This window comes from Ranitomeya imitator, chromosome 3 (assembly GCF_032444005.1).
Source record: "Ranitomeya imitator isolate aRanImi1 chromosome 3, aRanImi1.pri, whole genome shotgun sequence".
NCBI classification, from domain to species: domain Eukaryota; kingdom Metazoa; phylum Chordata; class Amphibia; order Anura; family Dendrobatidae; genus Ranitomeya; species Ranitomeya imitator.
Window position 1 is genome coordinate 101,132,579 of NC_091284.1, and position 16,281 is coordinate 101,148,859.

A 16,281-nucleotide genomic window follows, 5' to 3' on the forward strand; every position below is an offset into this window, starting at 1 on the left:
CTTACATACGAGTATTCCATTTAACTTTGTAATGCAGATGTTTTGAAAAATACTATTTGTATATCAAGGTTTACTCGCCCCCTCTTTTCCTGTTCTTGTGTATTCCCGTACTACTTTTATTGTAACAAAAATGTGGTCTTCTCTCTATCCATGGTTTATACATGTTCCTTTTAATTTTGTTCAATAAAGATGTTTTAGCCCTTTCTAAAAAAAAGCTTGATCTCTCCAAGTGTTGTTTTCTTAATGTTGAAACTGATTATTACAAATTGCAGATGTTCCCTAGCTGCGCCAATGTTTGAGAATCTGACTAGAGAATTCCTGAAAATATGATTGATCTGTACAAAGTGGAAGGTTCAGTGTGTGCCTTCATCTAGGGCTGGCCGTGGGGCTGGTAGTGGCCATTTTCTGTGATGTCCCTTCTTGTGCTGCAGAGTTCCACTTCTTTTTCACCCAACCTGTGGGTTCCTCCCTGGAAAGGTTTGTGGAATGGGGAAATCCAGACTTCATCACGGCTGAGCCAGCTGTGGGACGCTGGACGTACAGTAAAGAACAGGCTTAAGACGGCGCATCAGACTAGCCCACCGGAAGAGAACGTGGCCGAGCGGAGTCTGCCGCAATGTATATCCTTATTCCTGCCGGAGTTCCCAGTTTGGCCTCCTACTGCACAGCCAGAGTTAAAGGTCTTTATTATATGTAAATGTGATTAAGCATTTATTGTTTAAAGGGATTTGCAAGACTTTGATATCAATCCTTTGGTAAAGGTACCGTTACACTAAAAGACTTGCCAACGATCACGAGCAGTGATACGACCTGGCAGTGATCGTTGGTAAGTCGTTGTGTGGTCGCTGGGGAGCTGTCACACAGACAGCTCTCTCCAGCGACCAACGATCAGGGGAAAGACTTCGGCATCGTTGAAACTGTCTTCACCGATGCCGAAGTCCCCGGGTAACCAGGGTAAATATCGGGTTAGTAAGCGCATGGCCGCACTTAGTAACCCAATATTTACCATGGTTACCATTGTCACAGTCAGTGCGGGAAGCTGACGCCGGGGGACGTGACAGACAACGGAATGTGAGTATGTAGTGTTGTGCTGCTCAGTTTATTATGATAGACTTTCAGCCATACATGGACATTATGTAGTGCCAATAAGCTTGGTTCTATCATTTGTTATACTTTGCTGCCATCTACTGGCCGTTTGCTATATCACTGTAATATTTGTTATGGAATTCTCCCACAACACCTTTCTGTCTTTAGCTCCTCCTATCTTTTTCCTTCTCTTCCTGTTTTGTACTCCGTGCCATCTTGGATCCCACATGTGCTGCAGAGCTGGAGAAGGATTCTCTTGTTACCTCTAACCTGAAGCTTCTATTATCTCTATCTGGTGATTCTGTAACAGCTCTAACCTACAGTCCTCACTCTCACCAAGGTACTGTAAATAAACCTGTTGAATGTATCACTGCATCATCCTTCCGGATCACCACGCGCGGCTGATAGAGACTGGTGGCACAGGTTGGCGAGTAACGCTACCTGCCATTGCTTATATAGCGATTTGTGATCACATCCTTCAGACACATCTCATCCACGTATATCGGTGGCAGAATAGTAACAAGAGACCTAAGTCTACAGTGTCTGTGTGCATATGCATTGTCTGCTAGCAAGTCTTAACCGTCTGCCATCTTAGCTAAAACATGTCCACAAAGGGCACCGTGGACCCATCTGCAAGTGAAGCACATCAGGTTCCCGACACCATAGATGCTGCAGGAGCAGAGTCCACACTTACTGCAGAGCAGGACGTACGACCCAAACGTGTAGCCAAGCCGACACAAAAGGCCAGAGAGAACTTTGAGACTACTAGAGACGAGTTCCATGATAACCTAGAACATTTATGGGGCAGAGTTGATCACTATTTAGCAGCTCTTCCACGCTATCACAGTGACGCTGCAGGTTTAACCGCCACATTGAAGAGTTTATCTGCCGCCTATGATCGCTACCAGAGACTGTCTGCAAAGTACATCACATTCCTGAGTAACTGTGACATAGAAGATGCCCCAGCAGAAGTAACTGCAAGGGAAACTCTTCTCCAAGAAAAGACCTCATTAGTGCGAGATGCCCAGGATAAAGCAGAACTCCGCATTGCTCACCTCCAAGAGGTTAGGTCGCATCGCACAACATCGACCAAAATCACAGCTCGGTCTTCCAGATCATCTCACTCCAGGAAGTCAACATTGTCCGACAAGCTACTAGAGATCCGTGCAGCTGCAGAGGAAGCTAGAGTAAAAAGCTCCTTTGCTAAAAGGGAGGCTGAAGTGGAAGTGGAAGCTCAAAGAAATGAGATGGAAGCTCAAAGGAAATTAAAAATACTCCAAGCAGAAAGGGAAGAAGCAACAGCCCTTGCTAAACTGAAAGTCCTTGAACAAGCACTGGGACAAGATGATAATCCGGACTGTCTTATTCCAGAAGAAATGGAAGACGCAGCTGATCGAACTTCAGACTACGTGCTAAGACATGTAACATCTGCACCAGCACCACCTCCAGTTTCTAACACGGATGCGCCCGCAAGTCAAGAAATGTCGCCACCTACTGCCGACAAGGTAACTTCCAGCACTAACTCACAATTTAGGCCACAGCCAGCAGAACCTATATAGACTAAACCGCAGTTTAACCCTTATGCCGCATCATTTCGTCCTGATTTGTCGCAGTCATATAAGCCAGAGAACTTACATTCCCTACGGATACCACAAGTTCATCCTGCAACAATGACCGGGAGATCGGATATGTCTGACTTCGCCAGATACATGATTCGCCGGGAGTTAATAAACATTAGTCTCTCAAAGTTTGATGATCGTGCTGAGAATTATAGAGCCTGGAAATCCACCTTTCAAGCAGTGATCCAAGACCTTAATCTCACCGGCAAGGAACAACTGGATTTGCTTGTTAACTGGTTAGGCCCTGAATCAGCAGAGCGCATAAAGAGAATAAGGGCAGTTCATGTGGACTATTCAGATGCAGGTCTTATTGCAGCCTGGGAGAGACTAGAACAAACCTATGGCAGCTCAGAAGCTATAGAATGTGCCTTATTTAAAAGACTGCAAACCTTCCCAAAGATAACTAACAAGGACAATAGAAAACTTCAAGATCTGAGCGACCTGCTAAAGGAAATAGAATTGGCAAAATTAGACCCACGTCTCTCAGGACTGAGCTACCTAGATACTGCTCATGGCGTTAATCCAATAGTGTCCAAGTTGCCACACGGCATGCAGGATAAATGGGCAGACCACGGCTCACGGTATAAAAGGCAGCATGATGTGTCCTTTCCCCCCTTTTCATATTTTTCCAGGTTCATCAGTGACCAAGCTCGGAAGAAGAATGATCCCAGCTTTGACTTCACTGAGCCTACTCCACCAGCATCATCATCATCTACAAGGTATGATAACATTGCCAAACGTAGAGATTCAAGGAACACAGTATCTGTGAGAAAGACTGACGTTCCACTTACTACACCTGCCTTCACTAAGACAAATAATGTTGCTCCTAAAGTCATGGACAATAACCGTATGTGCCCTATCCACAAAAGGCCTCACCCACTTAAAGAATGCCGTGGATTCAGAGCAAGGACTTTGCAGGAGCGTAAAGATACCCTCAAGGAGCTTGGGATATGTTATAAGTGTTGCACCTCCTCAGACCACCTCGCTAAGGACTGTAAGGCCGCCATTAAGTGCACTGAATGCAGCAGTGATAAACACGTCACAGCCATGCATCCCACGCCAGCTCCATACAACTCACAACCTTCTGCAGCATCTAACCCTGCTCAAAAGCATGGCGGGGAGCCACAGGTCCCTGACCCAACTGCAACTGCTGTTTCCTCCTCATGTACTGAGGTATGTGGAGAAGGGACTGATCCTAAATGCTGTGCCAAGGTATGTCTGATTGAGGTCTATCCAGAAGGACAACCCGACAAGGCCTCCAAAATGTATGCCATAATAGATGAGCAAAGTAACCGATCTCTAGCAAGGCCCAAATTCTTTGAGATCTTCAACATAAAGGGACAAACGACTCCATACATCCTCAACACCTGCTCTGGTCGTATTGAGACTTCTGGCAGGAGAGCCTCTGGGTACATTGTCTCTTCAATCAAGGGAAACGTGCATATACCCTTGCCAACCCTAATTGAATGTGACCAGATACCTGATAACAGGGAGGAGATTCCCACTCCGGAAGCCGCACTTCATCATCGCCACTTGAGGCACCTGACTAATGAAATTCCTCCTCTGGACATGAATGCTGATATTCTAATCCTACTCGGAAGGGACATTCTGAAGGTCCACAAGGTACGCCAACAATGCAATGGCCCAGATGATGCTCCATACGCCCAAAGACTCGACCTAGGCTGGGTAATCGTGGGCGATGTATGTCTGGATAGGAGTCACAAGGCATCCGAAGTCAACGCCTGTAAAACGTATGTGCTCCAAAATGGTCGAGCAACTCACTTTAAGCCATGCCTTCATCACTACGAAGTGAAAGAGAGGTTCTCTGATTGCATCCAGGAGCCTGACATCATTCCCACTCCCTACGGTGATGACTTAGGGAGAACAGTGTTTCACACAACAAAAGATGACAACAAAGTCGCCTTATCCATAGAAGACAAGGAGTTTCTTAAAATCATGGACAGTGGATTCTTCAAAAATGAATCTGACCGCTGGGTTGCTCCCTTACCCTTCAAGGCTTCAAGGACCAGGCTTCCTAACAACAGAGAACAGGCCTTATCTAGATTCATCTCACTGCAGAGAACATTAAGGAACAAGCCTGAAATGAAGGAACATTTCATAGCTTTTATGGACAAGATATTTCGCAATGATCACGCAGAGCCAGCTCCACCATTGCAAGCTGATGAAGAATGCTGGTATCTACCTTCCTTTGGAGTGTATCATCCAAGAAAGCCGAAACAAATCAGGGTGGTGTTCGATTCAAGCGCCAAACATGACGGCGTATCTCTGAATGACGTTCTCCTCACTGGTCCGAACCTGACTAATAACCTGGTGGGAGTGCTCATGAGATTCAGAAAGGAACCAGTCGCCATTACCGCCGACATCAAACAAATGTTCCATTGTTTCATCGTGCAACAAGATCACAGAAATTATCTCCGTTTTCTATGGCACCGAGACAACGACACCAACAAGGAAATGATCGAATACCGCATGAAGGTGCACGTTTTCGGAAACAGTCCTTCTCCTGCAGTCGCCACCTACGGCCTACGTAGGACCGCCTCCGATGGTGCAGCAGAGTTCGGGAAGGATGCTCAACAGTTCGTTGAAAAGGACTTCTACGTGGACGACGGTCTTAAATCCCTGCCCACGGCGGAAGAAGCCACAGATCTGCTCAAACGGACACAAGGTATGCTTTCTAAAGCTCATTTAAGATTGCATAAAATTGCCTCCAATAGTGCTGTTGTCATGAAGGCCTTTCACCCTAATGATCATGCCGCAGAATTTAGGGACTTGAACCTAGGCTCAGACAATCCACCAGTACAGAGAAGTCTAGGCCTGAGGTGGAACTTGCTAAATGACTCCTTCAGCTTTCAGGTTAGTGGTGCAGAAAAACCATTTACTAAGCGTGGGGTTCTGTCAGTGGTGAACAGTCTATATGATCCACTTGGGTTTGTCGCACCCCTGACTATACAAGGCAAGCTCCTGCTGAGACAACTCTCAGAGTACATTAAGGACTGGGATATACCACTCCCTGCAGACAAACAACTAAAGTGGAAGTCATGGAGAGAATCTCTTTGCGCCTTGGATAAGATCCACATACCACGTTGTTACACTCCAGCATCCCTAACTACAAGTCAAAGGAAGGAGATTCATGTATTCGCTGATGCCTCCACTGAAGCTATTGCCGCTGTCGCTTACTTGAAGGTTGTAGACTCTAATAATGAAGCCCATGTTGGATTTCTGTTTGGAAAGGCTAAACTGGCTCCTAAACCCGAGCACACCATACCCAGACTCGAGCTCTGTGGGGCTGTACTAGCCATAGAGATTGCAGACTTCATACAGAGCGAACTAGCTATTCACGTGGATGACACAAAATTCTACACAGACAGTAAGGAAGTTCTGGGCTACATATACAACCAGACGAAACGCTTCTACGTCTATGTCAGTAACCGAGTGGAAAGGATCAGGAAATCCTCCAAACCCCAGCAATGGCAGCACGTCCCATCCCATCTTAACCCTGCGGACCTTGCTACTAGACCAGTGTCTATTGGTGCCTTTGCAAGCTCTTCTTGGTTGACCGGACCGGAGTTCCTTCACGAACAGTGCAAAGAGACTGCCGTTGAAGACAGCTTCAGCCTTGAGGATCCAGATGTCGACCCAGAGATCCGTCCTGATGTCAGCACCTTCATCACCAAACTCAAGGAGGAGGTTGGCTTGGACTGTCGGCGTTTTGATCGCTTCTCAAGATGGACGAGGCTGGTTCGTACCATTGCAAGGTTAGTACACATTGTACAATGCTATCGCAATAAGGACAGTAACACTGATTGTCATGGTTGGCATATCTGCCATAAGCCTCTCTCTGCAGAAGACATTGCTCTGAGTGAACTCATTGTGATACGCAATGTGCAGCAGAATGTTTTTCACAAGGAACTGGAATGTATACGTAAAAAACAAGACGTTCCTAAAAACAGCCCCATTGTCAACTTAAACCCAGTAATAGACGAAAGGTGTTTATTGAGAGTTGGTGGTCATTTAAACAAAGCTAAATTGGATGAGGCAGAAAAGAATCCTCTAATTATTCCTGGTCATCACCATATCACCACTCTACTTATTCGACATTACCATGAAAAAATCAAACATCAAGGCAGACACTTCACTGAAGGTGCCTTAAGAGCTGCTGGCCTCTGGATTGTGGGAGCAAAGAGACCGATTTCCCATTTAATTCATCATTGTGTTCAGTGTCGTAAGACAAGAGGAAAACTGCAACAACAACAGATGTCTGATTTGCCTGCTGATAGGACAAGCACAGAGCCTCCATTTACCTATGTTGGCTTGGATGTTTTTGGCCCATGGGCAGTCGCTGCACGTCGGACCAGAGGCGGGCATGCGGAAAGTAAACGTTGGGCAGTGTTGTTCACGTGCATGAGTGTACGAGCAATACACATAGAAGTGATAGAGTCCATGGATTCTTCCAGTTTCATTAATGCCCTAAGACGATTCTTCTCCATCAGAGGACCAGTAAAACAACTAAGATCTGATTGTGGAACAAACTTTGTAGGTGCCTGTCGAGAACTACAACTGAATTCAACACCAGTCCAGAACTTCTTAACAACCAATGGCTGTTCCTGGGTCTTTAATCCTCCTCATGCTTCCCATATGGGCGGATCATGGGAAAGAATGATAGGCATTACTCGTCGGATACTGGAATCTATGCTGATGGACTCAAATCTTTCAAGACTCACTCACGAGACCTTGACCACTTTCTTAGCAGAAGTCTCTGCTATAGTAAACTCAAAACCACTTGTACCCATATCTACGGATCCAGAATCTCCTACAATTCTCACTCTGGCAACTCTCCTCACCCAGAAACTTGGAACTGTTCCTAACCCGCCTGAAGACTCTGTGTCTGGTAACAAATATCAGAGACGGTGGAAATATGTGCAACATCTGGCTAATTGTTTCTGGAATAGATGGAAGAGGGAGTACCTGACACTTCTCCAAAAACGAAGAAAATGGCAACAAGTAAAGCCAAATTTACAAGTAGGAGATATTATCCTCATGAAAGACCAGAATGAGGAAAGAAACAAATGGCCTATGGGACTTATATCTAAAACCTTTCCAAGTGACGATGGCAAGGTACGCAAGGTAGAAGTGACAGTTACTAAGCAAGGTGACCCCAAAACTTTCATTAGGCCTATATCAGAGATTATTTTACTCATACCGGTTGAGGATTGATTATCCATCCAATCAGTAGGAACTCTTTCAAGGAACTTCAACCTTTGGATTACAAATGGGTTGGAGACAGTTTGGCCTAGCGCGGCTTCTCCAATCCGAAGATGGGTTATCCTTTGGATTACTTCAAGAAATCGTTCTAGACTTGTTATTCAATATGTTATTGTTGCATTGCATGCGTTGTTTTTATCTTACAGGTTGAGGTATCCCTCCATGCACTTCTGGTGAACACTCCCAATTCGAGACTTATGGTATAGTGAAATCCAAGGATTTCAGACGGGGAGTGTGCTGCTCAGTTTATTATGATAGACTTTCAGCCATACATGGACATTATGTAGTGCTAATAAGCCTGGTTCTATCATTTGTTATACTTTGCTGCCATCTACTGGCCGTTTGCTATATCACTGTAATATTTGTTATGGAATTCTCCCACAACACCTTTCTGTCTTTAGCTCCTCCTATCTTTTTCCTTCTCTTCCTGTTTTGTACTCCGTGCCATCTTGGATCCCACATGTGCTGCAGAGCTGGAGAAGGATTCTCTTGTTACCTCTAACCTGAAGCTTCTATTATCTCTATCTGGTGATTCTGTAACAGCTCTAACCTACAGTCCTCACTCTCACCAAGGTACTGTAAATAAACCTGTTGAATGTATCACTGCATCATCCTTCCGGATCACCACGCGCGGCTGAGAGAGACTGGTGGCACAGGTTGGCGAGTAACGCTACCTGCCATTGCTTATATAGCGATTTGTGATCACATCCCTCAGACACATCTCAACCACGTATATCGGTGGCAGAATAAGTGGTTTTTTTTTTACTTTTACAATGGTAACCAGGGTAAATATCGGGTTACTAAGCGCGGCCCTGCGCTTAGTAACCCGATATTTACCCTGGTTACCAGTGAGCACATCGCTGGATCGGCGTCAGCGATTCAGCGATGACCGCGGATGATCAGAGATCAAAAAAAGGTACTGATCACTCCCAGCGACCAACGATCTCCCAGCAGGGGCCTTATCGTTGGTCGCTGTCACGCTTAACGATATCGTTAACAAAATCGTTATGTGTGAAGGTACCTTGAGGTCAATGACATCAGAATGGATTCTACCCCTGGCAGCCCAGCCGTCATCTGTTGGCACAGAGCAGTGTACATAGATGCAACAGCACCGCTCCATACACTGCTTAGTGGCCATTCTCGTGTATTGGAGCTCAATACTCATTCCCTTCAATAGGAGCTGAGCTGCAGTACCTGAGAATGGCCACTACACAGAGTATGGAGCTGTGCTCTTCAGGCTGATTAGAGCTGCTAACAGTTGATTGGTGGAGTACTAATTGGACCTTCCCTGATCTGGTATTGACGACTTGTCCTAGGGTCACACCAGCATATTTTCTCTCATTCGAATCAGGGCCAATTATGCTAATCACATCCTGATCAAACGGTATGATTCGATTTTCTTGGATGAAGAGATGTAAAACATTTTTTTCTTTATTCACAGTCCAAGAAAATCAGACTGCACTCAGATGTTATCCAAGTGCAGCCTGATGTTCTCCACAGACTCATTGACTTGCATGGGCGAGTGCGATCGGATGCAAATTGTGCACACTGCTATTTTTTTCCTAGGGCAAACTCCATCCAAGGAAGAAATCAGACATGTGTACGGCCCCATAGAATAACATCGGTCTGACTGTGATCCGTTGTTTTGTCAGATCGCACCCAGACCGACAATATAGTCGCCTGCACAAGCCCTAAGGATAGGTCATCAGTATCAAAGTCCTAGACAACCCCTTTAACATCTGAACATTGATTTCCATACCATCCATAGAGTTTATAGAGTGCATAGCTCCTGCTCATCAGGGAACTGAGGGCGTGGAGGCACTGGGGATTAAGGTCCTGAGCTCCACTGTCTTGGGTGGGTGAGAATAATCAAACCCCCAATGGTCCTCTTGAATACCTTTATAATCACCGTTTAATTTGAAGTACTGCACCTTTTTCACTTGGTTTTGTTTTCTTACCCTTTTAAACATCTCTGCTTGCTGTCAGTACATACAAAAAAGTCATTACAGAGGCTTAGAAAATGCGTCCACATCTCAGGAGAACTCAGTCTGATTGTTCTTTGTATTGTAACACCCCTTTAGGGCTACCACGGTACACTGGGTGCTATGGGGGGTCTCACCTCTCCAGGGCGCAGTGCCTCCACCCGAATCTTGATTGGAGTTCTCTCTCTGGGACTGCAGAAGGGCTATTATCTTCTGCCAGGGGCTGATTCGGGAAGCCCCTGCCACTCTCAGTACACACTCACAGGGATCAGGAGTAAAACAGTTTAAGGCTACGTTCACACTAGCGTTCGGCTAGTGTGCGTCGCGCTAGCGTCGGGCGACGCAGCGGCGACGCACGCGTCATGCGCCCCTATGTTTAACATGGGGGACGCATGCGTTTTTGCTTGTTGCGTTTTCCGACACGTGCGTCTTTTTTGACGCTAGCGTCGGACCAAGAAAACGCAACAAGTTGCATTTTTCTTGCGTCCGATTTTCGTCAAAAAACGACGCATGCGTCGAAAAACGCAGCGTTTTTGCGTGCGTTTGCACGTGTTTTTTGGTGCGTTGTGCGTCGCCGACGCAGCGGCGCACAACGCTAGTGTGAACGTAGCCTAACAGATTTATTGCTATGCAGCATAAGGGTTTTTTGTTTGTTTCTTCTAGTTTAATTCAGTCCAAACGTTGGGGCCCAGTTGCCGCGGATGCAGGCGCGCAAATTAAAACAGTTGGTGCACTTAGACGAATATAACTGGCAATAGTCTGAGCTGTAATGTACTCACTGTAAATAACGCTGGTAGGACCACAAGTCTCAGAAAGTCACTCACGGCATGTCTCTAACGGTCGGATGGTTCTCTGGACACCAGCTGGGGGCAGCCGGATTCAGTCCTTTATACGGTGGGAGTGCAGGCAGAAATCTCCAAGTTTTTGATGCAACTTGCTCCAGAGGGTAACACAAAGTCGCACTCTCTCCAGCAACACGAGTATATCCGGGAGGACAGCAACCCTGCAGCATGGGGCCAGGCAAGTCCCCCGTGCTCCGTCTCTCCCAACAAGATACCACGCTCTTTTCTTCCTGTGTATTCTTAGTTTCACTTTCTCCCCAGCTCCTGCCTCCAAGTCCCTCCTCCTCCAATCCAAGCTGTGTCATCTGACTCAAACAAGGATCCCTGGGAATTGTAGTCCAGGGGTCCTTGGGAATTGTAGTCCACTGCAGCTCAGAGGAAAATCTGCTAATGTCTGTAGGTCCTGGTATAACAGCAGCTGCAAAGCTCTTCTTAGTGTCTGTAAATCCCAGTATACCAGTAGCTGCCCTAACAGTTCCCAGTGCAGGTGTTACACTCTCCCCCTGGTGAGTCATTGAAAGTGTCCCATCACGACATGAGGACTCACCACCTGAAACATGAAAGGGGGTTAAAGCATCCTGACTATCACCAAATTTACATGCACGCAAACCACCTCCTGGACACATAGGAGATACTGGGAAATAAGGCCAAACAGATTTTGAATTAAAGTGTATCAGCCGGGGGACCTCAGTGGTATGTCCCATTCTATCATAGGTCAGCATCATGGGTGGCCTAGTGTCCCGTTTGGGACGAGTGTGTACTGAGGGGGCCCCCTCCTCAGCTCCCGACTCTTGTCGGCCAAGAACGGGCTCCTCCAGGTGGATCTCTTCATTTAATAAATGTCCCTCTTCTGAACTCTCCCCCAATGGTGGGCAGAGCGCACTCGCCTCCTGACGAATGTCCTTTTTTTGTGCTTCCACGTCAGAAGTCTGGTTTTCAGGGCCCCCCCTATGGGGCATGGGTCCTCAGTCCACCTGTAGCTCCATTGACCTTCAGATCCCCATTCATCCCCAGACTCGCTGTCACTTCCTCCTGAAGCAACTCTAGGCTGGGGTGGTTGTTGACACCTACGACTTCTATTGCATGGAAGGTTTGTATGACCTCCTTGGGTTGGCAATGGCAGTAACAGGATGTTTTTTCCCACAGGCAACAAATTGTGTCGATGATAGGTTTTGACAGCTCCACTCCCTTTCTCGGGCTTCACTCTGTAGGGCGGGACACCAGGCAGCTTCTCCATCACCACAGGGATTCAAGCTTCAGGAGGCTAATTTGCATATTCCAGGTGCCTTCTGGGAGAAGCGAAGTCTCCCTAAGCTAGAAGATCGTTGGGTACAGCCGGGACCAGCTGCTTCGAAAGCATCACCAAACCAGGGATTCAAGCTTCAGGAGGCTAATTTGCATATTCCAGGTGCCTTCTGGGAGAAGCGAAGTCTCCCTAAGCTAGAAGATCGTTGGGTACAGCCGGGACCAGCTGCTTCGAAAGCATCACCAAACCAGGGATTCAAGCTTCAGGAGGCTAATTTGCATATTCCAGGTGCCTTCTGGGAGAAGCGAAGTCTCCCTAAGCTAGAAGATCGTTGGGTACAGCCGGGACCAGCTGCTTCGAAAGCATCACCAAACCAGGGATTCAAGCTTCAGGAGGCTAATTTGCATATTCCAGGTGCCTTCTGGGAGAAGCGAAGTCTCCCTAAGCTAGAAGATCGTTGGGTACAGCCGGGACCAGCTGCTTCGAAAGCATCACCAAACCAGGGATTCAAGCTTCAGGAGGCTAATTTGCATATTCCAGGTGCCTTCTGGGAGAAGCGAAGTCTCCCTAAGCTAGAAGATCGTTGGGTACAGCCGGGACCAGCTGCTTCGAAAGCATCACCAAACCAGGGATTCAAGCTTCAGGAGGCTAATTTGCATATTCCAGGTGCCTTCTGGGAGAAGCGAAGTCTCCCTAAGCTAGAAGATCGTTGGGTACAGCCGGGACCAGCTTTTTTTTTGGCCTGTAGGACATTATTGCAAGAGAGCTTGGCTGAGTAGATTACACAAGAAGGAAAACACACAGCAAGTCAGCAGGATCTAGGAGCAACATGGCAGATGTGACAACCTACATGGTGAGCTGCAGCATGTGCTACATGTTCACAGATCGACCAGAAGAAGAATCCAATTTCACCTGTCAGAAGTGTAGACTAGTGGCCCTTTTAGAAGAAAAGGTGCGGGGTCTGGAAGAAAGAATAGCAACTTTGAAACTCATCAAAGAGAATGAAGACTTTCTAGACAGAACAGAAGCATCTCTACTGGTCACAGAAGGTGCAAAAAGTGTCAGAGAACCTCCAAAAGCAGATGAGTGGAAGCATGTGACCAAAAGAAGCAAGAAGACCATGGAGAAATCACCAACCACACAACTGAAGAACCGATATCAAATCTTTGTAGAGGATGAAGATGGCACACCTAAGAATGAAGCAATACCAGCAAGCAAAAAAGAAAAGGGCACACAGCAACAAGTGACAGCAAAAAGTACAGCCAAGAAGCAACGAAGAGTGGTGGTGGTGGGAGACTCACTACTGAGAGGCACCGAAGCAGCCATCTGCAGACCGGACATAACTGCAAGAGAAGTATGCTGCCTTCCAGGTGCGATGATCAAGGATGTGACCAATAGGATACCAAAGCTCTTCAGCTCCAAGGACGTCCACCCATTTCTTCTGATACATGTTGGCACCAATGACACGGCAAGGAAGGACCTACCGACAATCTGCAAGGACTTTGAAGAGTTGGGGAAGAAAGTAAAGGAACTGGATGCACAGGTAGTTTTTTCTTCTATCCTTCCAGTAGACGGGCATGGCACCAGGAGATGGAACAGGATCCTTGATGCAAACAACTGGCTAAGACGATGGTGCAGACAACAAGGATTTGGATTCCTGGACCACGGTGTGAATTACTGGTATGATGGACTCCTCGCCAGAGATGGACTACACCTCAACAAACCTGGGAAACACACATTCGCCAGAAGACTCGCTACACTCATCAGGAGGGCGTTAAACTAGAAGAAGAGGGGACGGGAAGAAAAACATTAGACTCGAACAAAGACGACCCAGGAAAACATACTCAGAAGGGAGGTAAGAACATTTCTAAAACAATCCACAGTGAGGAGATTGGAACAAAACAAAATCCTCTAAACTGCATGCTCGCAAACGCCAGAAGCCTGACAAACAAGATGGAAGAACTAGAAGCAGAAATATCTACAGGTAACTTTGACATAGTGGGAATAACCAAGACATGGTTAGATGAAAGCTATGACTGGGCAGTTAACTTACAGGGTTACAGTCTGTTTAGAAAGGATCGTAAAAATCGGAGAGGAGGAGGGGTTTGTCTCTATGTAAAGTCTTGTCTAAAGTCCACTTTAAGGGAGGATATTAGCGAAGGGAATGAGGATGTCGAGTCCATATGGGTTGAAATTCATGGAGGGAAAAATGGTAACAAAATTCTCATTGGGGTCTGTTACAAACCCCCAAATATAACAGAAAGCATGGAAAGTCTACTTCTAAAGCAGATAGATGAAGCTGCAACCCATAATGAGGTCCTGGTTATGGGGGACTTTAACTACCCGGATATTAACTGGGAAACAGAAACCTGTAAAACCCATAAAGGCAACAGGTTTCTGCTAATAACCAAGAAAAATTATCTTTCACAATTGGTGCAGAATCCAACCAGAGGAGCAGCACTTTTAGACCTAATACTATCTAATAGACCTGACAGAATAACAAATCTGCAGGTGGTTGGGCATTTAGGAAATAGCGACCACAATATTGTGCAGTTTCACCTGTCTTTCACTAGGGGGACTTGTCAGGGAGTCACAAAAACACTGAACTTTAGGAAGGCAAAGTTTGAACAGCTTAGAGATGCCCTTAATCTGGTAGACTGGGACAATATCCTCAGAAATGAGAATACAGATAATAAATGGGAAATGTTTAAGAACATCCTAAATAGGCAGTGTAAGCGGTTTATACCTTGTGGGAATAAAAGGACTAGAAATAGGAAAAACCCAATGTGGCTAAACAAAGAAGTAAGACAGGCAATTAACAGTAAAAAGAAAGCATTTGCACTACTAAAGCAGGATGGCACCATTGAAGCTCTAAAAAACTATAGGGAGAAAAATACTTTATCTAAAAAACTAATTAAAGCTGCCAAAAAGGAAACAGAGAAGCACATTGCTAAGGAGAGTAAAACTAATCCCAAACTGTTCTTCAACTATATCAATAGTAAAAGAATAAAAACTGAAAATGTAGGCCCCTTAAAAAATAGTGAGGAAAGAATGGTTGTAGATGACGAGGAAAAAGCTAACATATTAAACACCTTCTTCTCCACGGTATTCACGGTGGAAAATGAAATGCTAGGTGAAATCCCAAGAAACAATGAAAACCCTATATTAAGGGTCACCAATCTAACCCAAGAAGAGGTGCGAAACCGGCTAAATAAGATTAAAATAGATAAATCTCCGGGTCCGGATGGCATACACCCACGAGTACTAAGAGAACTAAGTAATGTAATAGATAAACCATTATTTCTTATTTTTAGTGACTCTATAGCGACAGGGTCTGTTCCGCAGGACTGGCGCATAGCAAATGTGGTGCCAATATTCAAAAAGGGCTCTAAAAGTGAACCTGGAAATTATAGGCCAGTAAGTCTAACCTCTATTGTTGGTAAAATATTTGAAGGGTTTCTGAGGGATGTTATTCTGGATTATCTCAATGAGAATAACTGTTTAACTCCATATCAGCATGGGTTTATGAGAAATCGCTCCTGTCAAACCAATCTAATCAGTTTTTATGAAGAGGTAAGCTATAGGCTGGACCACGGTGAGTCATTGGACGTGGTATATCTCGATTTTTCCAAAGCGTTTGATACCGTGCCGCACAAGAGGTTGGTACACAAAATGAGAATGCTTGGTCTGGGGGAAAATGTGTGTAAATGGGTTAGTAACTGGCTTAGTGATAGAAAGCAGAGGGTGGTTATAAATGGTATAGTCTCTAACTGGGTCGCTGTGACCAGTGGGGTACCGCAGGGGTCAGTATTGGGACCTGTTCTCTTCAACATATTCATTAATGATCTGGTAGAAGGTTTACACAGTAAAATATCGATATTTGCAGATGATACAAAACTATGTAAAGCAGTTAATACAAGAGAAGATAGTATTCTGCTACAGATGGATCTGGATAAGTTGGAAACTTGGGCTGAAAGGTGGCAGATGAGGTTTAACAATGATAAATGTAAGGTTATACACATGGGAAGAGGGAATCAATATCACCATTACACACTGAACGGGAAACCACTGGGTAAATCTGACAGGGAGAAGGACTTGGGGATCCTAGTTAATGATAAACTTACCTGGAGCAGCCAGTGCCAGGCAGCAGCTGCCAAGGCAAACAGGATCATGGGGTGCATTAAAAGAGGTCTGGATACACATGATGAGAGCATTATACTGCC

At 45.7% G+C, this 16,281-nt stretch overlaps 1 protein-coding gene across 1 annotated transcript in view; it reads left to right on the forward strand.

Annotated features, from left to right (window-relative positions):
- Positions 1 to 16,281, forward strand: part of RSKR (ribosomal protein S6 kinase related) — a 45,864-nt gene that overhangs the window by 1,336 nt on the left and 28,247 nt on the right. Inside the window, exon 2 of the mRNA XM_069761229.1 lies at positions 432 to 680. Within this exon, the coding sequence (XP_069617330.1) occupies positions 432 to 680 (249 nt within the window). The remainder of the gene's footprint in view (positions 1 to 431; positions 681 to 16,281) is intronic.